The 27539-nt window shown below is 40.2% G+C and overlaps 2 protein-coding genes across 3 annotated transcripts in view; both read left to right on the top strand.

The window, feature by feature from the left end:
• IQCH (IQ motif containing H) overlaps positions 1-11393 on the top strand; it is a 72606-nt gene extending 61213 nt beyond the window's left edge. The window contains exons 17-21 of the mRNA XM_074880178.1: positions 573-740; positions 4297-4422; positions 5864-5925; positions 8748-8856; positions 10200-11393. Coding sequence (XP_074736279.1) covers positions 573-740; positions 4297-4422; positions 5864-5925; positions 8748-8856; positions 10200-10301 — 567 coding nt within the window. The 3' untranslated portion in view covers positions 10302-11393. The remainder of the gene's footprint in view (positions 1-572; positions 741-4296; positions 4423-5863; positions 5926-8747; positions 8857-10199) is intronic.
• Positions 11394-14599: 3206 nt separating this feature from the next.
• On the top strand, positions 14600-17581 carry C11H15orf61 (chromosome 11 C15orf61 homolog). 2 transcript variants are annotated; one of them, XM_074880595.1, is made up of 3 exons: positions 14600-15126; positions 16862-17017; positions 17104-17581. In XM_074880595.1, exons 1-2 carry the CDS (start codon positions 14793-14795, stop codon positions 16987-16989), a joined length of 462 nt encoding a protein of 153 aa, XP_074736696.1. In that variant the 5' UTR covers positions 14600-14792; the 3' UTR covers positions 16990-17017; positions 17104-17581. The 2 variants fall into 2 exon arrangements, with proteins under 2 accessions (XP_074736696.1, XP_074736695.1); XM_074880594.1 differs by having other exon boundaries at positions 14602-15126; positions 16862-17581.
• Positions 17582-27539: the final 9958 nt, after the last annotated feature.

Below are 27539 nucleotides of genomic sequence, written 5' to 3'. Positions count from 1 at the left end.
TGAAGTACCCAGTGTTTGATAAAGCGGGGCACTGCAGCGGGAACGGGCTTTGCTCTACCCCTGTGATGACTGATACGTATCTTTACACAGAGATTTCACACTTCCCTACTCCTTTTACTCAGTTTAGCTTTGCTTTCTGGAACTTCCCTTTTTCTATCTCAAAATACCTATTTGTAACTCAAGGCTGACTCTATTTAACACTAATTATTTATTCTTCAGCTGAAAAATCCAGGTGTGATATTTAGTTTTTGGATAATTACCTATTTAATGCAATAAAGGCTTTACAGCTGTTGAGCTCATCTATCTACTTTTTTGAATTGTTGCTAAAATCTGGGTAGTACAGGTAACTGTTTTGTCCTTAGCCTTTTGGTTTTCTCTCAAAAGTTATTTTTGAAGTTCCTGTTTGGAAGTGGTTTATCGCTGCCAGTGATGCACCAGCACAAGGAAACCTTAAGTTTGCATGCCAACATGCACAAAAATAAAGGCATAGATGTTCCTTTACATGATGGCTGAGTTTCACCCTTCTTGTTCTTTTTTTTAAATTTTAATGCACCTGTTTGTGTTTTGATTAGGTATGGGCAACAGACCTTGACCTTTGCTATAGTGACCAGCTGGCCTTGACTCAGCTCATGTTGTACGTGACAGATGGAAATCTGGATTGTCGCTCTAACCACTTTGAAGTATCTCTTGGTTCAAAGAAAATGAAAAACCAACATATTCAGCATGAGGAGACAAAAAGTGTAAGCAGTGATTTGTTTACAAATAAAATTATTACTGATACTACTGAAAAGATAAAATCTGTCCTAGATCACTGTTCTAGAGGAGCTGAATCTGCTCCTTTCTGATTTTAAACCGATAATTTTAGCTTTTACAAGGTTAATAAAGTAAATGGGATACCATCAAGTTAGAAATTAAATGAAGGGTTCTGGATGCTTATGGGTACCTAATTAGTCATCCTTTGTGCTCAGTAATATAGATTTGTGGTAGTAAATAACTTCTAAATATTTCAGGTAGTTTTCAAGTTGTAAAAAATGTGGTAATTTATATATTGCAAGAAAAAGGAAGGAAGCGAAAGCCCTGCCCTGCCTCTACGAGTAACTTAAAAGCAGTCAAGAAGAAATCTGAGCCTTCAGCTCACAAGGTCTGATTTAGCACTGAAGTTCTACCCCAGCTTCATGCTTTTATGCAGAAAACCGAGGGTCAGACGATCAGGACTACATCTGCAGAAGGACCTGGACACCTAAATCCTTCCCAGCTCTCCCTTGAGTTAAACCCAAATGTTGGTTCTCAGAACCTTCACTCAGTTCTGCATCCATCCAACTGCTCGCTCTCTCCGGACCAGAGTTACGAACCCCGAGGGGGAGCAGCTCCCGTTTGCAGCCCCAAGCAGGAGGACAGCCGAGCCCTGAAGTCCCCCTGCTCCATCTTTCACAGAATCACAGAATCATCTGGGTTGGAAAAGCCCTTGAAGATCATCCACTCCAACCATTAACCTCACACTGACCGTTCTCAACTCCACCAGATCCCTCAGCGCTGGGTCAACCCGACTCTTAAACCCCTCCAGGGATGGGGACTCCACCCCTGCCCTGGGCAGCCCATTCCAACGCCCAACAACCCCTTCTGGAAAGAAATACTTCCTGAGAGCCAGTCTAACCCTGCCCTGGCGCAGCTTGAGGCCATTCTCGCTTGTTCCTTGGTTCAAGAGACTCATCCCCCCTCTCTGCACCCTCCTTTCAGGGAGTTGTAGAGGGCGATGAGGTCTCCCCTCAGCCTCCTCTTCTCCAGACTAAACCCCCCCAGTTCCCTCAGCCGCTCCCCATCAGACCTGTGCTCCAGACCCTGCACCAGCTTCGTTGCCCTTCTCTGGACACGCTCGAGTCATTCAATGGCCTTTTTGTAGTGAGGGGCCCAAAACTGGACACAGTAATCGAGGTGCGGCCTCACCAGTGCCGAGTACAGGGGTAAGATCCCTTCCCTGTCCCTGCTGAGCACGCTATTGCTAATACAAGCCAAGATACCATTGACCTTCTTGGCCACCTGGGCTTTCTGTTTTCTGCTGCCGGGTCAGATTCATCCACGCTCGGTGCCACGTGCTGTGAATTCAGGTGTGCGTGGCTCTGCGTGGGTACCACGCACAAAGCCAAGGGGCTTAGGCCTGTGGGTTGAGGTGCTGAAATGAGGAGCGCTGCAGCACTTGCTTCTCAGGGATCTCACATTTCATCTCTGCAAAAACCCTTCAGACTGTGTCCATAACAGTGCCTGCCAGGGATGGCATTTTAAATAAGATGATATTTGTGTATTGCTTTGAAACCCTCATAAACACACTGCGAGAGATGCATGGTTAACGTGTTACCTGTTTATAATGCTGATTTGTTATATTAGATCACTCTCGGTGCAGGATTTACTACGGCTCTGAACCTTGAGACTGCCCCTCTAAAAAGGGAAGAAAGCCCTTCAGAAAAGGCAGAGAATAAGAAATGTATGTATACGTATATATACACATACAGATAGAAAACAGATGCCGTTTTACACATTTTGACAGAAGGTTCACAGCTCCCTTTTTTTCATACATAGAGGAGGAATGTAGCACCATTCCAAAAATGTCATGGAACTATAATTTAGAGGTTAATGAGCTCTTGATCTATTGTTCTTGTCAAGCAACCACTTTTAGTTGGAGAGAAGTAAATTAGATATGATTAGTCCCAGTAGTACAAGTTTTAGAAATGAAAAGTAATCAAGTAGCAACTTTTTTTAATTAAAATTCTGTCAGAATTAACATAAATTGTCACTATATCCTTTATTTTTCTACTTTCTGTATCTCTGGGGTTTTTATCTCCTTAAGAGTTAACTACAAAAATGCACTCGCTCAGGAAAATATCTTTAGAAAAAGAAACAAACAAACCGAGAGACAAATGTTTTTTTACAGCACATGATCTGTAATGAATGATTAAGTAAAACACTTTGTGTAAAATTATGATGTTAATAATGATTCTGTCCCTTTTAATTTATTATATATTCTCAATCCTGGTAGGTTTGATTTTGATAAAATGGAGCAGCAACTGAGTTTGTGTGATGATTTTATTTTTAGAAATCCTTCTTTGAAAGAACAAATTTCCTAGATACTGCTGCTACTGTAATTATGTACAAAACCAATCACTCATTATAGTTAGGATACATTATCTTCTAGACAGATGAGGCTAAATAAGCAACACATTAATAATTCATACTGCAGTTCATTATGCATGTGTATGCATGCTTTGTAGCTGAAATAAGCACCTCATCAACCTGATGCCAACCCTTAAACAATAGTTCTGTGTTATTGCAGCCACATTCAAGTTTACGCTTGTTAAACTGCTACTTGGATTATTTTATCAAGCATTCATTTATTTGTGGTCCCCTACTGCAGAGAAGAGATTTTGGAAGCTCCTTTTTTAAGTTAATGACTTGAGCAATGGGTGTTATTAATTCTCAGAATATTATAAACATGATTAATTTTCAGGCAGAGATGTATTATATAAGGATTTCAACTACGTCAACTTAAATGAGTCAATGTCAAAACAAGTATCATTTTAGAAAAAATACTGTAAATTACATGCTTCAATGTGCAGTATCCGCACTCTGAATGAACAGTCCGCTATTAAAAATAACATCCCAGGCGAGCCTTGGTTTAGGAAAACATCTCTGTTCAGTTCTACTCAATGCCACATCTCTAATCTTTTGTGCTAAGCAAAACTCAAATGCAGTACTGACGTTTATCCATAGCATGAACTCCACTGGTACCAGCCGTATAGCTCCTTGGAGTCACTTTGCCTAGTCTCCTCAAGGACTTGCTGGAAAAATTATACACACTAATGCTGTAGGAGAATGCTCAGTCTTGGAGAAACCCAATTTAAAAAACTACCGATTATCTGCTTGGGAATTTCTGCTGTCGGGAAGAGTTGACTCTAGAACAACGTACGTTACCACAGGGCAGGGTGGATTCAGAGCATCCACTCAGAATGATGTCACAGGGCTCAGTTACCAATGAAGCTGTGAAAATATCAAAATGTGGGTCATAAAGAATGGTTCTGTAGACCTGATCTACAATATGAGGTTTTACGTACAGTGCGAGGTGAGGATTTAATTTTGCTTCATGGAAATGTCTACGTTCAGTAGACATTGTGATGAACAGGAATTCCTCCAAATGGAGTCTTACTCTATGCTGAGTTCACTGAAAAAAAGCCACTTAAAAAGGAAATTGTTGATTTCTGATATAAACTGGTATGAAAATAAAGAATCCTGAGTTGTTTTCTCTAGGCTTCTCCAATAAGCAACCGGTGTGCAGTAGCAAGCAGTCAACTGAGGCACTCCAGCCTTTCCATGATCTACTATAATGTTCTCCTCCAGATGTGTAAAGCTCATGGTGTTGGATTTGACCTCCAGGTACGAACGGGAAAGATCAGAAAACATGATATTCACTCTGCATAATTTTTGTATGTAAATTCTAATATGGTGAAACCACTTAGCACAATGTAAAGTTTAAGTGTTCTGTTTAGCATAATACAGTGTTTAAGCGTTCTGTTAAAAACACAGCAAGGTGCTGCTCAACAGTTTTGTTGACTCGGTATAAATCAGAATTAATTTTATTTTAAACTGCTTTCATGATGCTAATTGATGACCTCTGAATTGCATAAAGGTTTTTGGTAGTTTCTGGTACAAATTAGTCTAGTACTCTGAGACTTACCTGCCAGCTTACTTTAGCTGGGGTGTAAGTCTTGAAGAACTGCAGTGCTGAGATATCTCCCTGATTTGGCTTAAGCCTGGACGCAGTGAAGGCTGAAGAGTATTACAACGTGCTTATGTTACACACCAGGGAGCGAGACGGCATCTCTCTCGGAGATTACGGAGGGAATGCTGTCCTGGCAGGTTTGTTCGCATGGCTCTGCGGGCAAAAAGGACTGTGGCTGTCAGCCAGGAGCTGGGCTTGGGCTTAGGACCATGCTAGCACCGAGTTTTCATGAGAGCGCTGGGCCATCACACGGCCCTTTCCCCACCTCTGTACTCAGAAGATACACCTTCAGAGGCCAAGAGGGCGGGCAGCAGTGGAGAACAGCAAGAGGAATGATGAAATGAAAGTGCAGTCTCTGCTAGGGAAGGAAGAGCTTAAGGCTTATGAACAGAACTGTAAAAGAATGAAATGCGAAAGAGTTTAGAAGATGTTACATGAGACAGAAGAGCAGATAGAGATTTCAGATCCTAGGGCACAGGGCTGTGCTGGGAAATGCAGTTTTAGGGGTTTTCTCAGTAAAACCCCTCCCAGGGATGGCACCTGCTCCAGCAACATGCGGTAACTGTTGCTTAGAGCCTCTAAAAACCAAACTGTGAGTTTTGCTGCTGACCAAACTGTCGCCAGTATCAAGCCCCTGATAAAGCAGAGCAGAAGTTAAGGAAAGTTCATGTCCGGTGTATATCTAAGGTGAAGTATAAGTTTTAAGAACAGGAAAACATAAACATAGTTTCAGTGTCTTTCAATTTCAGTGTGTGTAAGGCTTTTAGGGGTTAACCTCTCTCTTGATAAAAATAACTGTGTAAAAATTATAACAATAATTTTTAAGATACTTATGACTGTCTCTTACTGCTTTGGAACAAGAATATTTGCTATTGAATAGACTCTGCCATATGTATTCTCTTTACATAAAGTTAATATATTCTCTATAAAGTTAATGAAATAATCTACTTACACTGAGCAATAATCCATTACACACAATTCAAACCCAGCCTTTCTTAGAGATGGTTATGTACTTACTGTCCCTGTAGAATACCATTATTATAATTATCACTATTTTAGGAATAATGAAAGCAACTTTGTCCTTTTATTTGACAGGAAAAAGAGGGAACAGTGTTTATATTGTATGAAGATCAGAAGCGCTACAGATTGGGAATGATGTAAGTCCACACTGACAGTTCCCTAGCCTGATGCACAGTTGGGAACATGCTTGATCTGAGAGAGCGACGCCGTGGCGTGCGCTGGCTTGGGCTCGGACAAAGGTCTGTGAGGAAAGGAACCATCTGACCACCACGCACTCAAGTTCCCTGACTCTCACCTACTGTTCAGAAAAGTATAATGGCTTCTTGTAGGATTGGCCTTTTGAAAAGTTTTAGGGAGGCTTTAAGCGTTTTAGTAATAAAGAAAGAAAAGTACAGGAATCTGCTTAGATCAAAGCCTGGCTGCATTGCAGGCTAAAGACCTGCTGCAATTAGCTTTACAGGAGCTGGATTCACTGTCAATAGCAATCTCGCTGTGAGAGCACACGGATTAGCACGGGCTTACTTTTACAGGCAACGTTATTAAAAACCTAACTATACAAGATGCAAAGGAGGTTGAAGTTTAATGCCTTTTTATATTGTTTGTCACAAAGGGATCAACAGCAGTCAGGCAACAGCAGGTCTGACAGTTCAGTAATTCTTTAGACATATGAACCTCTCCTAAGAAGTCTAAGAAAGCCGAATCTGCACAAATCTACTATACACTGATTGAAAACCTCTCCTCAGAGAGAATTTATGTAAAGTTTACTGCCAAAATAGGACGTAATGAGTGAAGGGCTGAAACGGCCTGTGCTCAGCCTGTTCTGCATTCCTTTGATGCTGGAGCTATTTCATTAACGACCTGGATAAGAGAACAGCTTCCTCGAGTGCCGGATGTGACCGCAAGTATTTTGAAGGGCAGGAATAGAATTCAAAATGATCTCAACAAATTGAAAAAACAATCTGAAAGACAGAATTACATTCAGTTGCACCAGGTGCAAGAAATTACACTTAGATAGCAGTAGTGAGTATGAGGAACAACTAGCTTTGCAGAAGAGGAGCTGTGAGTTACGGTGGTTTACAAACTGCCCGCAAGTCACGATGTCATGATCTTGTGGGAAAAGGTGAACTATAACCCAGGAGACATTGGCAGTAATCCTTCCGTTCTACTCTGAGGGAGGCAATGAACATGTTTCGGGTTCAGAAAGCCTGGCTTCCAAGGTATGGCTAACAGGGGCGGGGGGAGGTGGCTGAAGTGAGATCTGCTAACAGTCTTCAAACACATGAAAAGCTTCTGCAGGATGGAAAAATACGATTTCCATGTCTTTGGTAGTAGGACAAGAACAAACGAACTTAACTTGCAGTAAGGAAGATTCATGTTTAGCATAAGAAAAATTTCTGATAGGAAGGGAAGAACTAATTAGATTGTTCAGTGCGGTTGTCATTGACAGTGTTTGGTAACAGATTAGACAAACCTCTGTCAGGATGATAGAAGTAGCATTGATCCTGCCCCAGCACAGGGCATGGACTAAATGAATCCTAAAGATTGTTTCTAGGGCTGTGATTCTTTCAGCCGGGACTGAGCTACTGGCAGTACACAAGTGAGCCGGGTTTGTTTAAAGCTTAGCTTATTCCTATGCTATACTGCACTCACCTGCAGTCACAATGCAGGCAGCTTACATGATTGAGCTGTGAGATAAATTTGAAAGAAAATCATTACACAAGAACTTGTAAAATATCTACAGGAGCCATTTAAAAAGTGATTTAGGCATCTGAAAGTGTTCCAGAAGCTGCTAAACTCTCCTAACTGATGCTGAAAGGCAGCTCTTGCTTTCCCTGACCCCAGCTGCGGAGTCCCGCTCCCTCCTGACCCTCCTTTTGCGCTGTCGCTGGTACTTTTACCCCTCTCTGGGATTCAGCTCAGTAACTCAGCAGAAAGCTTTTACTGGATTGGTTTTCTGAGAGGCTAAGAGAGAATCAGTCCACAGAGGGGGTATATAGTGAGCATGAGGGCTGTGCAAGGTAGACGGGGAGGAACTGGAGAGAGAAGGACCTGCCATTTCCAGAGTCAGTGACTCTTGGATTGCCTTGTCCCCGCTGGGGTGATTTCACTGTTAGCCATGTACTTTGGAAACTGGAGTCCTTACGTCAGAGATACTGCATCCTACCTACATTCTTGCTAACTCCTGTGAAACAATGCATCAGTATTGCTCCCCTGGTAAGAAACGTAAAAATACCTCTTGGATCACCAGCTTGAATTGGCCGTTATTAATATATTACCAGAATACTCTCAAATACATTTGCCATACATTCTGATCCCAGATTTGTCTTCCATCAGATTTTCAGTGCAATTTCATTATCTTAATTTGGAAATATTTTCAAGAATATAAACGTTTGAGCTTATAAAATTGCTGAAATACTTGAAACATCTCTGTGAATTATTATCCATTTTACTACATTGGAGATGTATCGTCAGCTCGCCAGTAAATGAGATACATTCCTCCTCAGCGTAATATCCTGTTCCGTAAGATTGTATGCTCTGAGAAACCAAAGCCTCAAAAGCTATAACAATCTAAGAAATGCTGATACTGCTGAAATTTCTCTTTCAGGTGTCTTTCACAAATTATAAGCAGAAGCAACAGTTCTTCTGAACTAATCTAGGTGTTTAAAGTGTTCTACTGTCTCAGTCCTAACTCAACAGTGGCCTTTTCCTTGGAGTAGCTGAAACCTTACTGCTTACTTCTGCTAAGTTGATTAATAAAAATTATTTATTACACAAATCCTTTCTGTTGACAAGTTAAAATGGAGCCTCATCTTTCATATCTCCCTGAAGATTGCCACCTTGTGAGATTGAAAATGCTCATTAAATTCCATCACCAGACAGGCACAAATGAGAGGGCGATTGTTTTTAAGCATGTGAAGGGAATCATTGGTAAACTCATTTGTTTGGATATCATTAACAGAACAATCGGAGAGGATCTCCAGGGGGTCCTCATGACCTTTGCTCGCAATCTCTTCATCATCCATCAAGAAATATCAGCACCTAATATGCAAGGCGAGACCAATTTTAAGGTGAGGTGTTAATTAACTAACGATCCTGGTTAATTTCTGTACAAGGGCTGAAAATACCTCATGCTGTATCATAAACAAGTGCTAAACCATTCCTTTTTTTATTGTTAGCGGTATTTTACAGTGTCTAGGTCAATATAGTAAGTCTCCCAATGAACCTGTTAGTTAAATTTAAGTCTGAAACTTTTTCTTTGAAAAGAGACATACTTTAGCGTGAAATTATTTGTAATGTAATGCTCCTGACTGTCCTTTGTAAGAGCAAAGGAGCTATTGGCACTGCCTCAGACAGTTCTGTCACAATTGTCTGATTTATTTTAAAGGGACACCATCAAGGGAGGAATCTTAAATTAGAAACAAACTTCTAAGTTTATAATAGCTCCTTAGATTATTAACACTGATTTCTTTTAAGCAGGCAGCCACTGAGTACTTAATCCATTAGTTCACATCTTTCACCCCGCCATCAATTTCACAAGTCAATTTTGTTCCCAATTTTCTCTGCTCTTTGAATCTGCCGGCAGCGCCCATCCCCGCGCGCCGGAGGATGCTCTGGGGTGGCGCGGGGGGAGGCAGGACGAAGCGCTGGGCTTCATCCCCCAGGAGCACCCACCTTTACTCAGAAGCTCCTTCGTGACGACCTTGCTGGCAAAAGGAGACAGTAAAGCAATAATGAATGCGACCCCGTGCCCCGAAACAAGCGCTCATTACAGTGCTGCCTTTTGATTCCAGAGAATAGCTAAACTTTCCAGAGGGAGTTCTCTTGCTAAACTACATCACCTTTAACTTTCTAAAAAGTTTCGCAGATCCTGTCTGTAAGCGTTTTGCAGAAAGGTGAAGGGGAGCCCTGCGTTACAGATAGGTATCTTAAATCACATAACATAATTGATACCAGATTCTTGCCAGTGTTAACGCTGACTGTATGTTCCTCTGACAAGCAGAGTGTGAAAGGATAGTTTTAGAGAAGATATAATTAAATTTCAACATTACAGAATAGAGAACCAAAACCCCACCCCTTTTTTCAATATAAGGGACTCAAAAGCAACCATTGAAGAAAAATATAAAAGGGAACTCTTCTTCATAGTGAGTTAACAATGATTTACATATGTAAAATAGAACACCTGTTAGTTAATTAGAAGTACAAATTGCAACGAATTGTAATTTTTATTTACTTGAGATTTGTACATATTTACTAATAATTGCCCCAACGTAACAGTAAATTTAATTGGTGCATCATGTCCTGTGAAACTCTGGTTACCTTTTCAAGGCAAGTACTACCAGCTGTGCAGTTTGGCTGCTGGATTTCATTATAATGCCCATTAAATAACTGGTATTCCTTGAATTTGTTACAGATGGCAATTCAAGATATTGAAGCAATTCTAGGAATTACAGCAGAAAACAGACTGAAATTGGAAGAAGAGCAACCTTCGAAAGCAGATGCTCTGAAAGAATAGTTAACGGAAAATGTTTAAGTGCCTTATTCTTTATGCTTCTGGAAATGCTTTCTCATCTGTAAGAACAGGTTTGGTTTCCCTTCTGCATTGGTATGTGAAGTAATATTAACCAAAACAGTACATTTCCATGATTTCTGAGTGCGGTGTTTAGAAGAATATCCCTTCTTTCACGAAAGTGAACTGTTGAAAAGCAGAGGATCGTGATAGATGCCCCTGATGTTCGTTCATACTGTCGTTCCTGAGTACAGTATCGGTTTAAAAGAATCTTATCAATGGGGTCACGCTGTCTTTGTCGCTAAATCAGACTAGGAGATCAAACTTCTTTGAAAAGAGTCCCATAACCCTAAATTCCCTTTCAAACCTATTGTCTTCCAAAATACAGGTTTCTGACATGAAAGTGTATAAATAAATACACTGAAACGCCATCTTATCAGTAAGACCAGCAACCCAGACTCCTCTTCAGAACTGGTTGTCCATATTGTTAACATTCCACTATTTCTTTTGTTATCTACAGATTTTTGGAGCAGTTGGTTTAATTTTCAAATTATCAAAAATAAGAGAAATAGCACTAGTTCAACAACAGATTCTGAAAGCACCATTAGAATTATACTTGTACTGTGATTCCCAGTATACCGTGACTTTTGCAGATCTATCTGTCTATCAGATAGATTCTCTATTTCAGGTACTGGGACTTTTTTGGTCACAATTGCTGTCCACTGTTATGTTGAAAGACGACAGTTCCATTTGTAAATCCATTAAATCTTTAATATCCCAACAGACAACAGACAACACATTCTAAATTTTACTAAAGAAGAGTGCATCTTCTCCACTACTTTTGTCCCAAGCATGGCAAGTATCTAAGAGATTACTTCCCAAAAAGTTCAGGCAAAACCAGTTTTTAAGATGAATAATGAATGTGACCAAGCAGTTGCAGCAGATCAGTACCCACCCAGTTCCTTTGATCTGTTATAGCTTCATATATTATCTTTTGCGTTAACCTTTTTCTCTTCTACTTTGGTCACAGAAGTAATTAATTGGAAGTGAGAATGTTTGCATAAATGCTAATCCCTGTTTCAAATAAAAACCTAAAAGAATATTTTTGTTTAATTGATTTAGTTTTGTTCCTTTCTTACATGTAATCTCAATATGGTCTTGGTTTTGGATATACCAGAGCCCACAGAGATTTTTCCTAACATGAAATTTAGCCAGTGAATGACCTTCCTGGAAGTCCTTATTCTTTATGGTTAGAGATGAAAGCAAGAGAGGAATTTTTGGCTGTGGTAGGTACAACAAGGATCTCTCACTTGCCAAGAAATAATATGCCAAAGAGCACAGTATAACTGCTCATTAGTTCTTCCAACAAGAGAACATATATTTGTTCTCTGTTCTACTTTGAGGGGCTGCAGAACAGTATGTTGTTCTGACTTTTTCTTCACGACATTTATAACGCTGGATTTCTCACCTCGCTTCATACCCAAGCTGTATAACGTCCCTGTTTGGTCGGTAGAAGCAATATCCTGGGGGAGAAGGAGGCATAGGAGAGCATGGCAGTACCACCCTAGGAGTCAGCTAGTTTCTTAAGGGTTAAGTAAAATTAAGCCTTGATCCAAGCCAGAACAACATAAGGTCTGAGAGGCTCATTAGTTCACTGGCACTTAATAGACTGCAGTGTCCTAGGAGTAAATGAAACCTGCACTTCCTTATGTCTTTGTTCTATTCTGACAAAAGAAAACTGTACCTGTTTTTGCAGGAAAATGACCTGAAAGTTCCCATGGTGAGAGAGATTTCTCAGTATGTGCAAAGTGTGAAATGTATTTTGAGGAAAAAAAGTTTTTAATTACTAGTAACACTTCTGAGCGTTGAGCTGATAGAAGGATTGAAACTGCTTTACAGTCTCTCACATTGAACTCCCATGCTGCTGGTGCCAAAAATGTATTTTTTTAGCAGTACAGCAGATATAAAATCATAATCTTTTAAAAAAAAAAAGGTCAGAAATATAGTCATTATTCTCCTGTTCACACAACCGGATTATCTATTGCCACTCACTAAAGGAGTAATAGAGCTCTCGAACTGTAGCTTGAATTTCAGAACATGACCTAGGCTGGGAAGAAGACAGAGGAAGTGCAAATGGAAAGATAAAAGGTGGCCCGAACTGCCAAAGGATTCTGCAGCTAAGGACAGCAAAATCCCAAGCTGCTTCCCCAGCCACAAGGTGTGGAGGAACACTTGTGGAAGGCGATGAGGGGCAAGGGGGTTTGCATCCTCTGCAGAGATGCAGACAATTAAAATAAAGGTTTCATGCTTCTGCTGGGCCAGAGCTGCAAATAAAGATGTGCATTCAGCTGCAGCGTTTGCCCGGGCTTTGTTTTTGCAGGAATTGACAAACTGTAACACATGGGCTACCCATTTCAGGTCATTCTCCTGAGAGAACATCACCTGGAGTTGATACTAGAAACTGGGTCTCCCTTTTTAGATAGCTGGGTTTAAAGCCCTAAAAAAAAAAAAAAAAAGGGCATTCAGCCCAGGTTTCCACTTCTAGGATGATAACTCTGAGTACTAAGCAAAAAAGCAGCTCATCAGCACAACCGCTTCCAGATGTCTTCGGAAATAAAGTATCCACCCCACCCATTTCCTGAAAGATCTGATGCCTTATTCAAACAGACAGTTCAGAAGAATTTACTAGCTTCTGTTTGGGTTAAGGTAACAAATCCCTGGAATTTAAAGACTAACCTGGTCCTCAGCGTTTCACAGTGATTACCAAACATCACTTGCCTTTTAACAAATCACCTATCATAGATCTGAGCTGCTCCCTCTTATGGTATTCGGATCCTCTGTACTTCATTTTAGACTACAGATTTTGTTACAGCAATCAGGCACTGAAGATTAGGAACTACAATCACTGACAACCATCGTGAATCTAATTTAATATATCATCCTGACTGAAGAATGGTTAGACCGGTTTTCAGCTTCATCACAAAGATGTGCATTTCAGGAGACTGGATGCAAAAATGATCAGACTATACCAGAATCCAGTCAACACAGAGATCAGAACTGTGCAACCAAGTATTATTAACAGAAGACATTTGGAAGAATGCTTCATAACGCTTCCAGCCTCATCTTTAGGATGTTTGATTGTGATTCTTGCATACTTTTGAAGCACGCAATGTTTTGCTACGCTTTTGTAAATACAGATGCTACTTCATTCCATTTGTAGCACGTTGTGCAAGTGGAGGTGCATCTACATTCCCTTAACCAGTGTGAGGTTACGCTTCCAGAAGCTGAAGGATTTTTCCCTGCTTGCACTTTTAATAGGAGTAATGCAAAGTTAATAGCAAAATACCTTGAAATAAATACTTATAAAAATCAAAGTCATTCTCATATGTTCACTTTATCAGCAGTATCTTTATAGGAGGTAATTTTGAATATCACTCTTAAGGTGTAATACCTTAGTTCAGCCCTTCACTATAGTGAGGCACAGAATCAGATTCCAACTTTTCTATCTTGTCGTTGTTACCACTGTGAGAGAGAAAACCACTAATAAAGATATTAAAGCTAACTATATGCTCTATTAATTATAGGAAGGTGAACTTGAGTCAAATTTGTTACTATGATTAATAATTACTGGTTCTACACACATGTAGTACACTACCGTAAATAAACAGGGTACATTGTTGGGTAGTAATTGATTAATTAGCACATTCATACTATATAGCTCAATGGTTTAAAGATTGCTGAGTTTGAGATATTGCGTGTAGTTATTAAAAGGAAAAATCTGTTCCCATTTCTCAGTTTACTCTTCTGTACAGCCTTTTTTCTCTAACAGAATGTTCAGTGGTTCAAACCCTTAGCTTTTATTTAGAAAAATCATATCATGGAATATTAGCTATGATTTTAAAATATTTCTCCTCGAAGGGGTCTAACACGTTCAAAGAACTATTTTAAACCCGGTATCACTGTCAGATTTCACACCGTAAAACCAACGCAGTTTAACACATTTTTTCCTGAGCGCACTTTAACCCGTCAGAGGCTGCAGCTGGGAGATGCGCCAGCAACACACCGAGCGCTCCCGTCACGCTGTAAACAAAACCCTTTCTAAAAACGGAACTGCCCGATTCTCTGTGATATTCTCGCTCGCTGTAACGAGCGCTTGCGTCCGCCCCTCTCCCGCTCTGCGCCGGGCAGGACGATCCAACTCCCCGCGCCTCAGCCGGCTCCCCCCTCGCCCCCTCAGCGCGGAGAGCCCCGGCCTTGCGCCCGGCGGCCCCTGCGCGGCCCCTCCCCTCAGGGAGCCGCCGGGCCGCCCCGCTCCCCCTCGCGCCCACAGACCCGCCCCGCTGCTTCCAGGGCCGGGGTCCGCTTCGGCCCCCACAGGCCTGACCCCGCCGCCGCTGCCACCGCCCCTTCCCGCCCTCCGGCGCAGGCGCCGCGGTGGCGCAGGCGCGGGGGCCGGAGCCGTTGGTGCGGAGGGGGGGGCCGCGGTGGCCCCGCGGGATGCGGGCGCTGAGGCGGCTGCATGAGGCGGCCCTGGGGCTGCTGCTGTGGCGGGGGGCAGCGTCCGCGTCCCGCCCCGCCGCCTCGGAGGTGCTGAGCCAGCACCTGCGGCAGCGCGGCCTGCCCCACTGGACCTCGTACTGCGTCAAGTACAGCGCGGTGCGCAACGACCAGTTCGGCCTCTCCCACTTCAACTGGCGGGTGAACGGCGCCAACTACCACATCCTGCGCACCGGCTGCTTCCCCTTCATCAAGTACCACTGCTCCCGCGCCGCCCCGCAGGACCTGGCGCTACAGAACGCCGCCTTCACCGCTCTCAAGGTCCTCAACGCCGGTGAGTCGTGTCCCGGGACGGCTCCGCGGCCTCCCCTCAGCTTACCTGACCGGCCGTGAGGTGGGCGACCGGCGCTCCCCTCGGCTCCTGTGTCCTCCGGCGGGAGAAAGGAGAGGGGCTTGAGGCGGGAGGAGTGAGGGGCTTGAGGCGGGCGGGCTGCGCCCCTCAGCCCCGCTCCGCTCCCCCTCAGGTGAGGGAATCCGTTTTGAGGCGCCTCGGCGGTGTAAGAAAAGCGGATGGGAAAATGCCCGAGCGTTCAGCGTGGGTGGGAACGCGGGGCTGTAAATCGATATTCTCGGGGGTTTTTACCGAGTTGGTGTTTCTCGGTCCAGTTGTGAGAGAAAAATTAAACCGCCTTAAAGCAAACGCGCGAGCGCTTGTTGTTTAACCTCCTAACATCGGTTGGTATGGATCATTTTCCACCCAGAAACCTATGTTCTGTTGCCGTGGATGAAATTCAGTCCTCTGAGCACAGACACGAGCGCGAGATGAAGCGAAACGGTTTGTTTCCTAGAAAGCGCCTGGGCTAGTTTTTTGCATCTTACATACAGGCAGTGTCTAATGTAGTGGAGGACTCGGACCACGCTTGATCCTAAAGTGCTGCTGCAATATATAAATGCTTATAAATAAATATACTCTATCAGTACCTTATATAAAAATGGATATAGATAACTTTTGAAATACATAATAATTCAAAACTTAATATACGGATACAACGCTTATCTAAATGGTGACAGTCACATTAACTAATTTCACCAGTTTCTTCTTTTCGTATTTCATTTTAAAAAATAAATCTTACTGGTTTGCAAGTCTTCAGTGACTTTACAAAACCTGTCTGCTAGTCTTCATTTTTTGATCTTTCTAACTGACATAGTGAGAAAATGTAATCACAAAGATTGATTTATTAATAATAACTTTAAACCTGAATTTATTTTTCCCTCCGCAGTCAGACCTTTCATCTGCCCCATCTTTCTCGCAGCTACCCTGCATGTTTCCTATTTAAATGATGGGCAAGGGTGACTAAAAAGTCAACTCATCTCTCTAGCTTAAGCACTTGGATAACTTAAAGCATGTTAAACTTGGTGTTTCTGTACCTTACTGAATTCAGGGCCTAATCCATCTCCATTTTTTTCCCCTATATTAAGTAAAATATTGTTGTCTGTAATAGATGGGTGACTCAGTAGTGCTAAAAATGATGGTGCTCTTTATATATACACCTTTCTACTCATTCCAGCTTTCCTAGAGCTGGTAGTCTTGACTACTGATCAAATTTTTCCAAGAGCAGCTTCACGCTGATCTCTGAAGTCGCTGCCTATTTTCCTTCCTCTTTCTAGTCAGATACACAGACAAACTCTGAGCTGATAACTCCAAGGGAGTTCGTTTTTTAGTGTTTGGATATATATGTTTTTTTCTTTAATAGGTAGAAATCAGGCTGTATACGTGCCCATGTTTCACTTCTTTCATACTGCTGTCCTCCCATCTTCTTTTTCTGTTCATTCCTGCTGCTTTTTTAAGCTGCTTTCTGATTCTTGTGCACTCGATACACAAGAAGGGTACTGTGTACTGATAGCTGCTTGTAAGCATTTCATAAAGGCAAAATGTTAATAAGGCAGCTTTTACAGGAATGCTTTTCCTGTAATTTCATTTTGGAGTCATTATTCTTTACTATTAATAGGCGGTTTTAATTTTCCTGGCTTGCTGTCTTTGTATGTAACGTGTTTTTGTCTTTTCTTAGGCATCCCAACTTTACTATATGGAATTGGCTCCTGGTTCTTTGTCAGTGTCACAGAGACTGTTCATACAAGTCATGGCCCAGTCACTATTTATTTTCTAAATAAAGAAGATGAAGGCGCAATGTACTGAAATCATGCCCTCGAGTACCTGTCATTTGGCGGGTTTCTGTGTTACAGCTGCTACAAATATCTACTCCTTTTGACTAAAAAGAACTGAAGGCAACTTTTTTTTTTTTTTTTACAGTGCATTATTTTACTTAACATGCTGTCTTCAGGAAGCTTTACAGACTTTTTGGTCATAAGAGATTTATTTTTCCAGAGGTCAGTAAAGTTGAAAAAGTAGAAGCCTTGGGAGAAGAATTATTATTTGTAAGGGTATTAGAATTTATGGAAGTCAGTGACTAGTACTGCTGAACAAACTTGTGATAATTTAAAGAGATACATCTACCAATTTAGAGAACTGAATTGTAGCATGTGGGCAAGGAAACTGTGAATACACTAGACATTTTCAGAATGTCTCTGGAAAGATGAAGCTGCCTAGGTTTAGACTGACTAAACGTTTCATAATGCATTAATTGTCATAGTTGCAAGCACGTTGGAATGATCCATGGCACTGTCTATTCACAGCTGCCTGGAAGACTCTGGAAAAATACCACCCTAAGTGAAAAATGGCTGTATTGCATTTCTTCAAATGATATTTAAATAAAATATCTAAAATAATGTCTCATGCTTGTATCTTTTGCAATTCTTGAACTCCAGATATCTGCATTATTTTTTTTTCTTTTGGTTGCTTTATAGGTAAGTAACAAAACCTAAGCAATGTACAAGATTGTCCCCTGAGCTAATTTACAAATTGCTGATATTTTTAATTAATATGGGAGAGTGAGGAGAATACCACCCTCATTTTTTTGATGAAAAATAACTGATTTCTCCAGCTGTAACTGAGCACAGCTGTAACAGGCACATATAATGATGGAATGGCAAATTCAGTTGGAAACCTGGGCAAAGAAAAAGCTTTTAGGGAGTTATTTGGATAGTGGAAATATGGAATTATTGGATAGTAAGTTCAAACAACAGAAACACCTGTACAGGATATATTACTGGTGCTTAGTTTTAGTGCCAGCAAATAATGCTGTCTATTCCAAATCCCGTGTCTGGTGATGTAAGTTGATTATTCCAATTTTCATAAGTAGGAAGATAAATGTGAAATGGGTAGGTACTGTTTTTGGAGGGTAATCTCTATTCCTAAATAAATGATTATCAAGCTATGACTACAGTATAATTTCATCTAAATACTTTTTTACTTAGTTCCAGATAATGGAACTGTTTCCCACTTAATGAAGCAATACATGTGTTTTTTCTAAAAGCAACACTAAATAACACTCTAATCAGAGAAGTGCTTGCACTGTTCTATTTAATTTTGGAGAATGTTCTTGATGCAAGTTAAATGGGTCTCAAAGATGAAGTGACAGTATTATAAGAAGCCTCATTAATAATAAAAGTGAGTGCGAGCATTTTTGTAGAACTGTGTTTTTCTGTATTGGATAAAGTTAAATAACTGCAGCTCATAAGTTTAAAGTCAGATACTGCTCATTCATTGCCACGGATCTTGTCAATATCTTGCTGTAAAGGTTTAGTCTCAACACAAAGTTGATAAAATGGTTTTTAATTACCAGACTATAAATACAGCTCTTCATTGGAGTTGCACCTCCACTCGCTGCAGCTTGTTTGATTTCTGATAATGTGTACTGCTGACTTTGCTTACCTGTTTTTCAATAAATGCAGGCAACATGACTCCTTGTCCATACAGTGATGGGCAAGTCTCCTTAGAGAACATCTTTGACAAACTACCCTATTGATTGCTGCAATTCTGTGCTGCTTGCAGCATTAAATAGAGACTTGATTTCTTGTTCAATGATCTCACTGTGTAACAATTAAGCAAATGTAATATTTTCTTGTATTACATGAAAATCAATAGACCTCTTGCTCTTATGAAGTTGATCATGCTAAAGGATGAACTAGAAGATGTCTGAGGGCAGAGTGCAAATATAGTATCACTCATTCATTTTGTTAAGGCTTGTATGTGACCTCTTAGAGTACTTAACAGGGAAAATACGCTGTTTATAAGGAATAACACTTGAGTTACTAAATCATGACAAAAATAATTTTCAAGTATAAATATAAATCTACTTGCTTGTCCTCAACCAAAGGTAAAATACTTCTTCTGGCTTTTATTCTCTTTTTGTTATGAATACCTACTTCTTAGTATCTTTTTTTATCACTTCTCTTAAATTTTGGCCTGAACACATGGTGGAAGTGTTGAGGGCCAAGAAGATTCATACCATCTTGTCTCAAAAATTTCTGTAAGGCTTGGGGGAACATGGGAAGGGCAAGGATGAGCATGCAGTGTGTAATTCTCCTCTGAGCCTTTGCTGCTTTACCTTTCTAATCCCCATCACCATAATCTCTTGCCTTGTAGCAGTCAGCTCCTAAAGGGACACTCCAGTCACGAGGAGAGCAGGGTTTTCTGCCGTGGAGAAGTCCAAATGCTTGAACTAAAGAGTGTCCCTGAAGCGGGCTTCAAAGATGAGCTTCTAGCAGTTTAATTGCTCAAAGATGCATTACTGCATATGTAGCACCTAACTGCGCTCTCTTGCCTGTAAGGTGCTTTCAGGTTGTCTTGTAACCCCGTTGCTTCGTCAGACAAACTTGTAGGGAACCAGGCTTTGTTAATTCCTCTGGTCCAGAATAAATAATTTGTAATTGTTTTAATCAGCAGTTTCCTTTTTGTATGTATTATGCATATGTTGTGTATGCAACATTTACTAATGTCGATACCTATTTTTTATACATGATTGAACTCCAAAATGACCCTTCTAACTTTTTACAGATTTAATCTGCGCCATCTCCATTTGAAATAAAGTGTAGTTTATCTGGGAAGTCTTGCCTTAATCATCTCTTTACTGTATTCAAGAATGATGTTTAAATGCATGAGAGATGACATAAAAAGGCAGAGAGCTTTGTTTCACCTCAGTTAACAACTCCTTCAGATAAATGAAACCTTAGTCTAAACCCAGAGGATCAGGTAGCTACTTCTTGTAGCAGTCTTTTTAAACAGTAATGACTATTGGGGGCATCTTAACCTAAACGAGCGCTTAGCATTACATCTTACCTAGGTCAATGGTCTCAGGTATCTGAGTTAAACTGTGTTACTGTAAATTAATGGAAAATGTAACTGCGCTTTGCTGAAAGATCAATGTCCAATAAAGGCTGCACAATCAAATCTTGTTGCAATGATTGAGGTCCTTAATTGCCTTTCAAAGATAAGGTGGTAATCAACATAGGTTTAACTGATCTTTTTTACCAGTTCAATTACATGCTAATGACTACAGCCAAGTCAGGATCTTTAACTACTTATTAAATCTTACGTTTGTTGTGAAAAATTACTTAAGCCACACAATCGATAAAACCCAGGTCTTAATTACTATATTTCACTTTTATACCTTTTTGTATGTTTGACAAATGTTTCACTAGAGACTCTGTAGCACTAATGATAGTACCCCAAGAAATACCGTTTTCTTTTACTGTCTGCTCCTCCAAATTGTGATAACACGTGGGTGTTTTTATGTTTGCTTTAATGAAGTTTTGTGACTAGTAAACATGTTCCAGGCAGCTCATTGTACTTAAATATCATTTTCACACATAATAGCGCTCCTTTTATCATGGGAAGACGTACTACTTGCTCACCTTTGGGTGGACGCAGTTTCAATGTGAATTTCTTAACTTTTTTCCCAATGTAAATTAATATTAGATTTAGATACTAGCAAGGATTGATATTCCCAATTGTTTATGATTAGTACTCTCATATTGCCTCAAAAGTAAGTTGCTGTGTCCCCTTCTTGATCTCCTTTCTTTCCCTGGAGCACTATCGAGTGCTTTTCTCCAGTCTTCAGAGAAACCTGGAGCCAAGTGACCTTTTATTGACTTAAGTAGAAGTTAGATCCATCCTCAACGCGCTTTGTGTGGTTGACCTACTGTAATTCTGAGTGCGTAGCAGCATTAGGTAGAATCTTTTGGGTTTTTTCTTTGATCTTTGGTTTTGCATATTTGTGCTTTGCATGCAAAAGTTGGCAGGCATGAACAGATCTCACTTTCTCAAGACTCCTGCGAGGTGGAGCAGCAGTTTCTCAAATTTAACAACAGAACTATCTGACAAAGTGATGTACCTGTGCTTGTATGCCAGTCTGAGCTTCCTGGTGGGCTTGCTTAGGCTTGCCAGGCTCACTTGTGCTCAGGAAACAGCATGAATACTGAAAATCTGTAAAACGATAACTACATCAATAACCTCAGCCTTAATCAGAGTTGGTCATTTGAGAGAAACTGTCAGTCCTTTCTGAGCTCTTCTGGGAAGGTCCACTGGTATCAGCTAATTTACTTAAAGTAGTTCCAACTCGGCAGTGGTGAAGTAGGAAGGCAAGTTAATTACTCATCAACAGAGAGGAAGGCTACTCTTTTTTTTTTTTTTTTTTTTTCCTTTTTTTAACTGCTGAGATTAAAGAAGTTGGAGAAGGGAAGTGGAATGATGATGTGGAACTTCTGGAACTCCTACCAGACAATGGAGTGGAGGAAACGTTCCTTCTCTGCCAAATGTATCGAGTAAATGAGAGACTTTAGAAAATACAGTTTCAGTGGAATAGGAGGTGGGGTGGTGTTCAGATGGAGAAGGATGGAGTTGGTAGGAAGGATGTCTAGAATGGGACAGAGTGGGCAAAAAGTTGCTTGCCTCAGCCTGGTACTCTTCAGCTGTAAGTATTCCTAGACCTATTGATACTCCTTTCATTATTAACGCTTTCTGGAAAAGGAGATCGGGAATCCAGAGTTCATTCTGCAGTGTTACTGCATTTTGTCATGGACAGATTTAAAACTTCTGATGAAACAAAATTTATTAGAATCATTCTACAGGCAAGAAAAACAAAGAAGAAAAGTGTGAGTTGACTAAATAGTCCCCTTTGAGAATCTAATAGCAGTAAAAAGATCCTTGGTGTCTAAATCTCTTTGCAAACCATAATTATAGATCTCCCTGATCTGTGTTGATCATTACTATTGAATGAAACTTAGATATTTCTTGATATTTGAGTGCCCTTAGGCCTCTGGTTTAGACCAACTTTGCCTGAAACAAAGGAGATTTTGCTTCATATATTATTTGACTATTTAATTTAAATTGGCTCTTGCTGTAACTCCTTAATCATGTTCACCACAAAAAAGTAAGTTAATAATTCTGAGAGTTGTCTTGATTTCATCCTAAAATATACATATTTACAGAAGCAGATGTCACATTATGCTTTCTTGGGCTGTATTGTTCAATTTAAATACACCTAAGAAAAAGTGTCAGCTTCGGCATTACAGCAAGGGGAATATAGAATAAAAATTGTCACTAATATATTCCAACTTTATTTAAAAGATTTTTGTTTTATTTCTAGAAAAGAGTAAAATGTTATTACTGTGTTTGCATTTAAGTCTTTTAAATAAAGCATGTGTGCAGTAGAACACCGAAATTTGCATTAATGATTGGGACACTTGATGTCAATTACTGACCTTTGTGAATTAGTAAGTGAATAAATGCAGCTGAAATAAAGAGGGCTAATGTATCACAAAATATTTATTACCCATAGGTGGTGAGTGTAGTTTAACCTTAATTATTTATGCTAATACATCATAATGTTGTAGTAAATGCACTGTGATAGGTTTTTAGAAAGTAATGTCTGTGTAGCACGAGAGCTTTCTGCAGCAGACTCTTAAGAGATCATGATTTTGTCTAAGTTATTACTAACATTTTCAGTGACGAGGCTGTCTTATAGAAAAGTCATATATCTGTTCAGCATTTAAAAAAATACGGAGGAAGCCCCTAAGGTTTGAAATGATGGGATACTCTGTGTTATAATTTAGCCAGTTTGGATGCAGTATGGTTGCTGTTTGCTTGGTAAGGTAGACTACAGACAGCTTAGAGTGATTTTAATAGCAATTGCATCACTTTAAGCACAGTTTATGAGCCCTGTTCTAGTTCATTATAAAACCAATTTATTACTTTTGGTGATATTAATAATCCTAATAGAATTAAAACTGTAAAACATGATTAAAAGCAATCCTTCAGACAAAAAATCTGATCAAGGAAACTTTGCAGTTTAAAATGTAAATTTCAAAATAGACCACTTTTAAAGAATGCTTGAAATTTTTGAACAAGATTATAAAATATTACAAAGTCAAACCTGTTTTTATAACAAGAAGAAATGCCATTAGATATGATTGTTACATGCTTAGTGATTCATGGGCCTGGTTATATACATGCTTTGTGATATATGAATTATTTAGTAAGAAAAATCACAATAATTTTGTTGTTACTCAAGAATTTATAGGTTGACAGAAAAACAATTATGCTGCCCCTGAAGCTGGTCTGATGGGGTACAGTAACATCATTAACGATACACAGCCATTTTTGCTCAATCCAACTGGCGTAGTTTAAGTTGTAATTTTTCAGTAATTGTGTATCATATCTAGTCTTTAAAATATACATAAAACATGCTTGTAATCTGCCATATTTCAAAATATGTTCATAATTTAAAGCAAGAACTAAACATTTAATAATTTAGCCTGAATCAAATTTACTGTTGTGGGGTTTTGGTTTTTTGGGTTTTTTTTCAGTTCAGGATGAGTTTCCTGTAAGAAAGAGTTTTAAAAGATCCATTTGAGGCCAGATTCTGCTCCCACTGAATTGAAAGTAAGATCATTTATTTCCTGATATTTGGTTCACAAATAGTCCTTTGCCTCTTATTCAGAGAGCCTGTGCAAAGTGTTTCTGCCCGTTCAGGCCCGTGCAAAGGGACTGCAAGGGGTAGTGGGAGGGCATGGAAGGAAGCAAGACAGCCAGTTTTCTGCAAGTTTTAATACAGGTTTTAAGGGATCTTCATCTATACATGTGTTGATCAAGCTGGTACACTTGGGTGATTCTTTCCTAGGAGAAGCATTTTAGAGAAGAATATGTTTAGAAAGCCTGGACACTGTTGACCTACTTTTTTCATAAGCCTAAGGGAATTCAGTTTGCTGCACTCACTGGCAATCTGAAGATGTGGGAAGGAAAAAAAAGGTGAATTTCACCATGATACGTTATTTTATCAATGTAGAAAGTTACGTATTACTCTTTAAAGAAAAAGACATGAAAATGTATGCTTCTAAAGCAATGATCAGGTGCCATTTTCTCTAGGAAGTGAAGAGCTTGTCTTTTTTATTTATAATACCTATCTAGAAACTGGTACAGGGAGGAAGCAGAGATGATGAATTGAATTTAGTGAACCAAGGACTGGCATTTAGATTCTGATTCCTCTGAGTCTGTTTTATATACTGTATCTGAATTACATGTAATATAGTACAGTACTGGTAATACAGTACTCCAAAACATCTTTAATAGTTAAAATATTGACTAACATTTAGCACACGTAGTTAACAAGTTACCTATTTAGTCTGTTACATAGTAAATGCATGCTGCTCCTATGTCATAGCTGGGCAAATTCTAGTAGTAATGAGGTTAAAATTTCCCAGAGATGCTCAGTAGGAGCTGTAATGAAAATGTTGGACTTTCTGACTCTATCCTCAGCTTCTTTCCTGTGCCTTGTGTCCTTCTATCCAACGGTCTGAGCACAGGACTAGAGGAAATTAGTTTTGGATCCTCATGCTTGTTGTAGTGCACTTCAACTCCTGCTATGGCCTGGTGTAATCTGCATTAATTTACCTGCTTTCGTTTCCACTGAATATTTACAATGGGCATATTGTAAGGGTTATTATAAAAATAGCACATAGCATATATGTAAAAAAATGCAGCGTAAAGAGGACCGTGCATGTTCTAAGCACTGCATTTTTCACCTGCATCAGCCTGATCTACTCCTGAGACTAAGCTCACACATCCCTCCACTGCCAGCAAGGAAAACCTCCCAGCGACAGGTCCTGGAACAGGAATATTCAAGAATAGGGCCAGGGGAGTCAGCTCTTTCCTCCCTCTTCTTTTTATGGAGTTTTGGTAGAGGGGCTCAAAACTTCATTATATGATGTCTGTGGTAGTGAAAAGATTGAAAATGACTTGTGTTACATAACTTCCTTTGCCGTGGGAATTAGAGAGGGAAACAAGTAATTACTTATTTCCTTACTTTTTGAGGGCCTTGCACATTATCATGATAACTGTCTTCCAGGCAATCAGTGGGGGACAGCATTTTTTCCATACCACTCACCGATACTCCTGGGAGATTCTGCCGCATGGCAAATCTAATAATTTTAGTATCCTTCTGTGTCAGCATTCTGCTTTACCTTGAAAACAAACATTTACTTTCTTTCCATGGCCATCTCCAGATCTCCTCTGTCCTCCCTAACCGCAATGGAAAGCAGCAGAGAGCAGCAGCAGACTGCAGAGACAGTTGTTCTTGCGCTTGTAGCATAAAACCAGCCTGGAAGTCTGTGGCACTGATGGAGGATATTTCCCCCATGCAAATAAAAACAGAATTTATAGAAGTCATGGGCTTCATGATCCTCCTGTAATTAAAGAACTGATATATTGTTCCTTTGCAGATTTTGAGCGCTATTTCATTGTGGATAGACAATAACTTTGGATACGTAATTATAAATAGGAAATCCATGCATATTTCTTGCTGACAGCTTGTCATCTGGATTTAGTGGAGAAAATCAGTCTGCTTAATTATTTTTTTTTCTGTGGCTTTCTGGAATTCTTGAACTTCCTGTGTCGGAAACTTTTTAAGAGGAGATTCTTGGGGCAGTCAAATACTGAACTTTAAGAATATTTTATGATACATATTAAAAAATACCTGAGTTCTTGCTACACAGATTTTCCCCCAACACTGAGGAAAAATATAAAAATAGATTTTTAAGTTCTGTTCTCATAGAAGAAATTCTGCAGGATGATAAAATAACTATTTGTTTCAAATGTTGGTGCAGTTAGAATGAAAATTTCTTATGAAACATGGGTTTTAAAGTACGTGGCAAACCTGTATCAAGAAGCACGTGCTTGATGTGCTGTGCTTCTTAAGATATAAAAACCTTGAAGTTTGATTACAGCTGCATCAACACAAATCAGAATGGGGGATTAAGGTTATGATTAGCCCTGGAAAATCTACATAATATTTATGCAAATCTGGCAAATTGAGTTGGTTTTCCCCATAGTCTTGTAAATGAGAGAGACATTTTAGAAAAATTGCATTTCTATAGAAATTCTGTGATTTTGTATCCTATTCTTTAAAATTTAATAGAAAATGAATCTGATTGAAATGAACCTGACTGAAAGGTATACAGGGACTGTAGGTAAAAGGTTCATTTGAACAGAAAGATGTCTGTGTGGGCAGCACCAATCCCTTAGATACTTAGGAGTTGAGGCTCTATTAATTTCTAGTGTAGGAACTAAATTATAAAGTTATTGAACAGAGAGAGAATTTATCTCTGCTAATGGCCATTGAAAGATCCTTTTTTTTCTAAAGCTCAGACAAAGTAGAATTCTCATATGAGGAAGCTTGAAGATGTTTCAGGAATTAAATCAAATATACCTTCCATTTTTCCCCCCTCTAAGTTGATAATATCACTCAAATAGTCCAGTTTGTCATAAATGATAATGTGAGAGATTGTAATAAAACGTCCAGGTCAATAGCCAGCCTACCATGGAGATTAATGCTCTTCTCCCACTAAAAAGAACCGGAAAGTTTTGTGCTGCAGAGCTGTACGGAGCGGAGAGCCTTCCCTCTAACTTCTGTCAGGGAAAAAGTTTTTTTTTAAAGGCTGAACATAGCATATCATGGCTTGTGATTGTGGTACAGAGATTACATAGCTGTCATGCTCAAACTGATAACCCTTTTCTGCTGCTGAGGATGCTGGATGTAAGCTTTTAACAGGGGTTTCCTTCATCAGAGCTATGCTTTAAGACAGACCGTGTTTTGAAACAGGCCGGTTTCAGTTGTACCACTGACCAGACATGGAAAAACTCTGATGAAAGAATTTTACCCAGACATCAGTATCGAAGATACCTAGCTGAGTATTCTGTAGTTTGGAGAAAAGAGTGAAGTATGTGGCAGCTATTGGCAAAGCTGCTTAAAGCACGTTAATACAGATGTTTGGCTGTTCCAGTAATGGGCAGAGCACAGGGCAGTCCCGTTTCCAGTGCCCCACGTTACTGGTTTGTGTTGTGGTCCCAGTGTCGGGGTCAGGGTAGGGGTCTCACCCCGAGGCGGAGAGCAGCGGGTTGATGTCTGCATACGTGTTTTTGTGGGGGGGATGGAATAACCTGGAGACAAAAGCCCCGGGAGTTAAGGAGATGCTGTCACTGGAGGAGACCCCAACTCATTACTCTCTATTTTGGGAGCACTGGGGACCCTCCACACTTTTTAACTAAGGCAGGAGTCCCAGCCTGGCTCTGATTTGCTGTCTCAACAGTGGTTTTCCTGTTAAAAGGAGACGGCATAACGGAAGGGAAAAAAATATTAAAACTGGTGTCTCTGCGCTGCCCGGGCGGGCTGCCACAGCGCCGGCGGCCCCTCCTCCCCGCAACATGGCGCCGCCTCCTCCTCCTCCTCCTCTTGTCCCTCCTCCCGCCCCTCACGTTTTGGTTCCGGGGCAGCGAGTCCTTCCTGCGGGCGG

Source organism: Strix uralensis, chromosome 11, assembly GCF_047716275.1.
Source record: "Strix uralensis isolate ZFMK-TIS-50842 chromosome 11, bStrUra1, whole genome shotgun sequence".
NCBI classification, from domain to species: domain Eukaryota; kingdom Metazoa; phylum Chordata; class Aves; order Strigiformes; family Strigidae; genus Strix; species Strix uralensis.
This window is presented reverse-complemented; position numbering and strand designations above follow the sequence as displayed.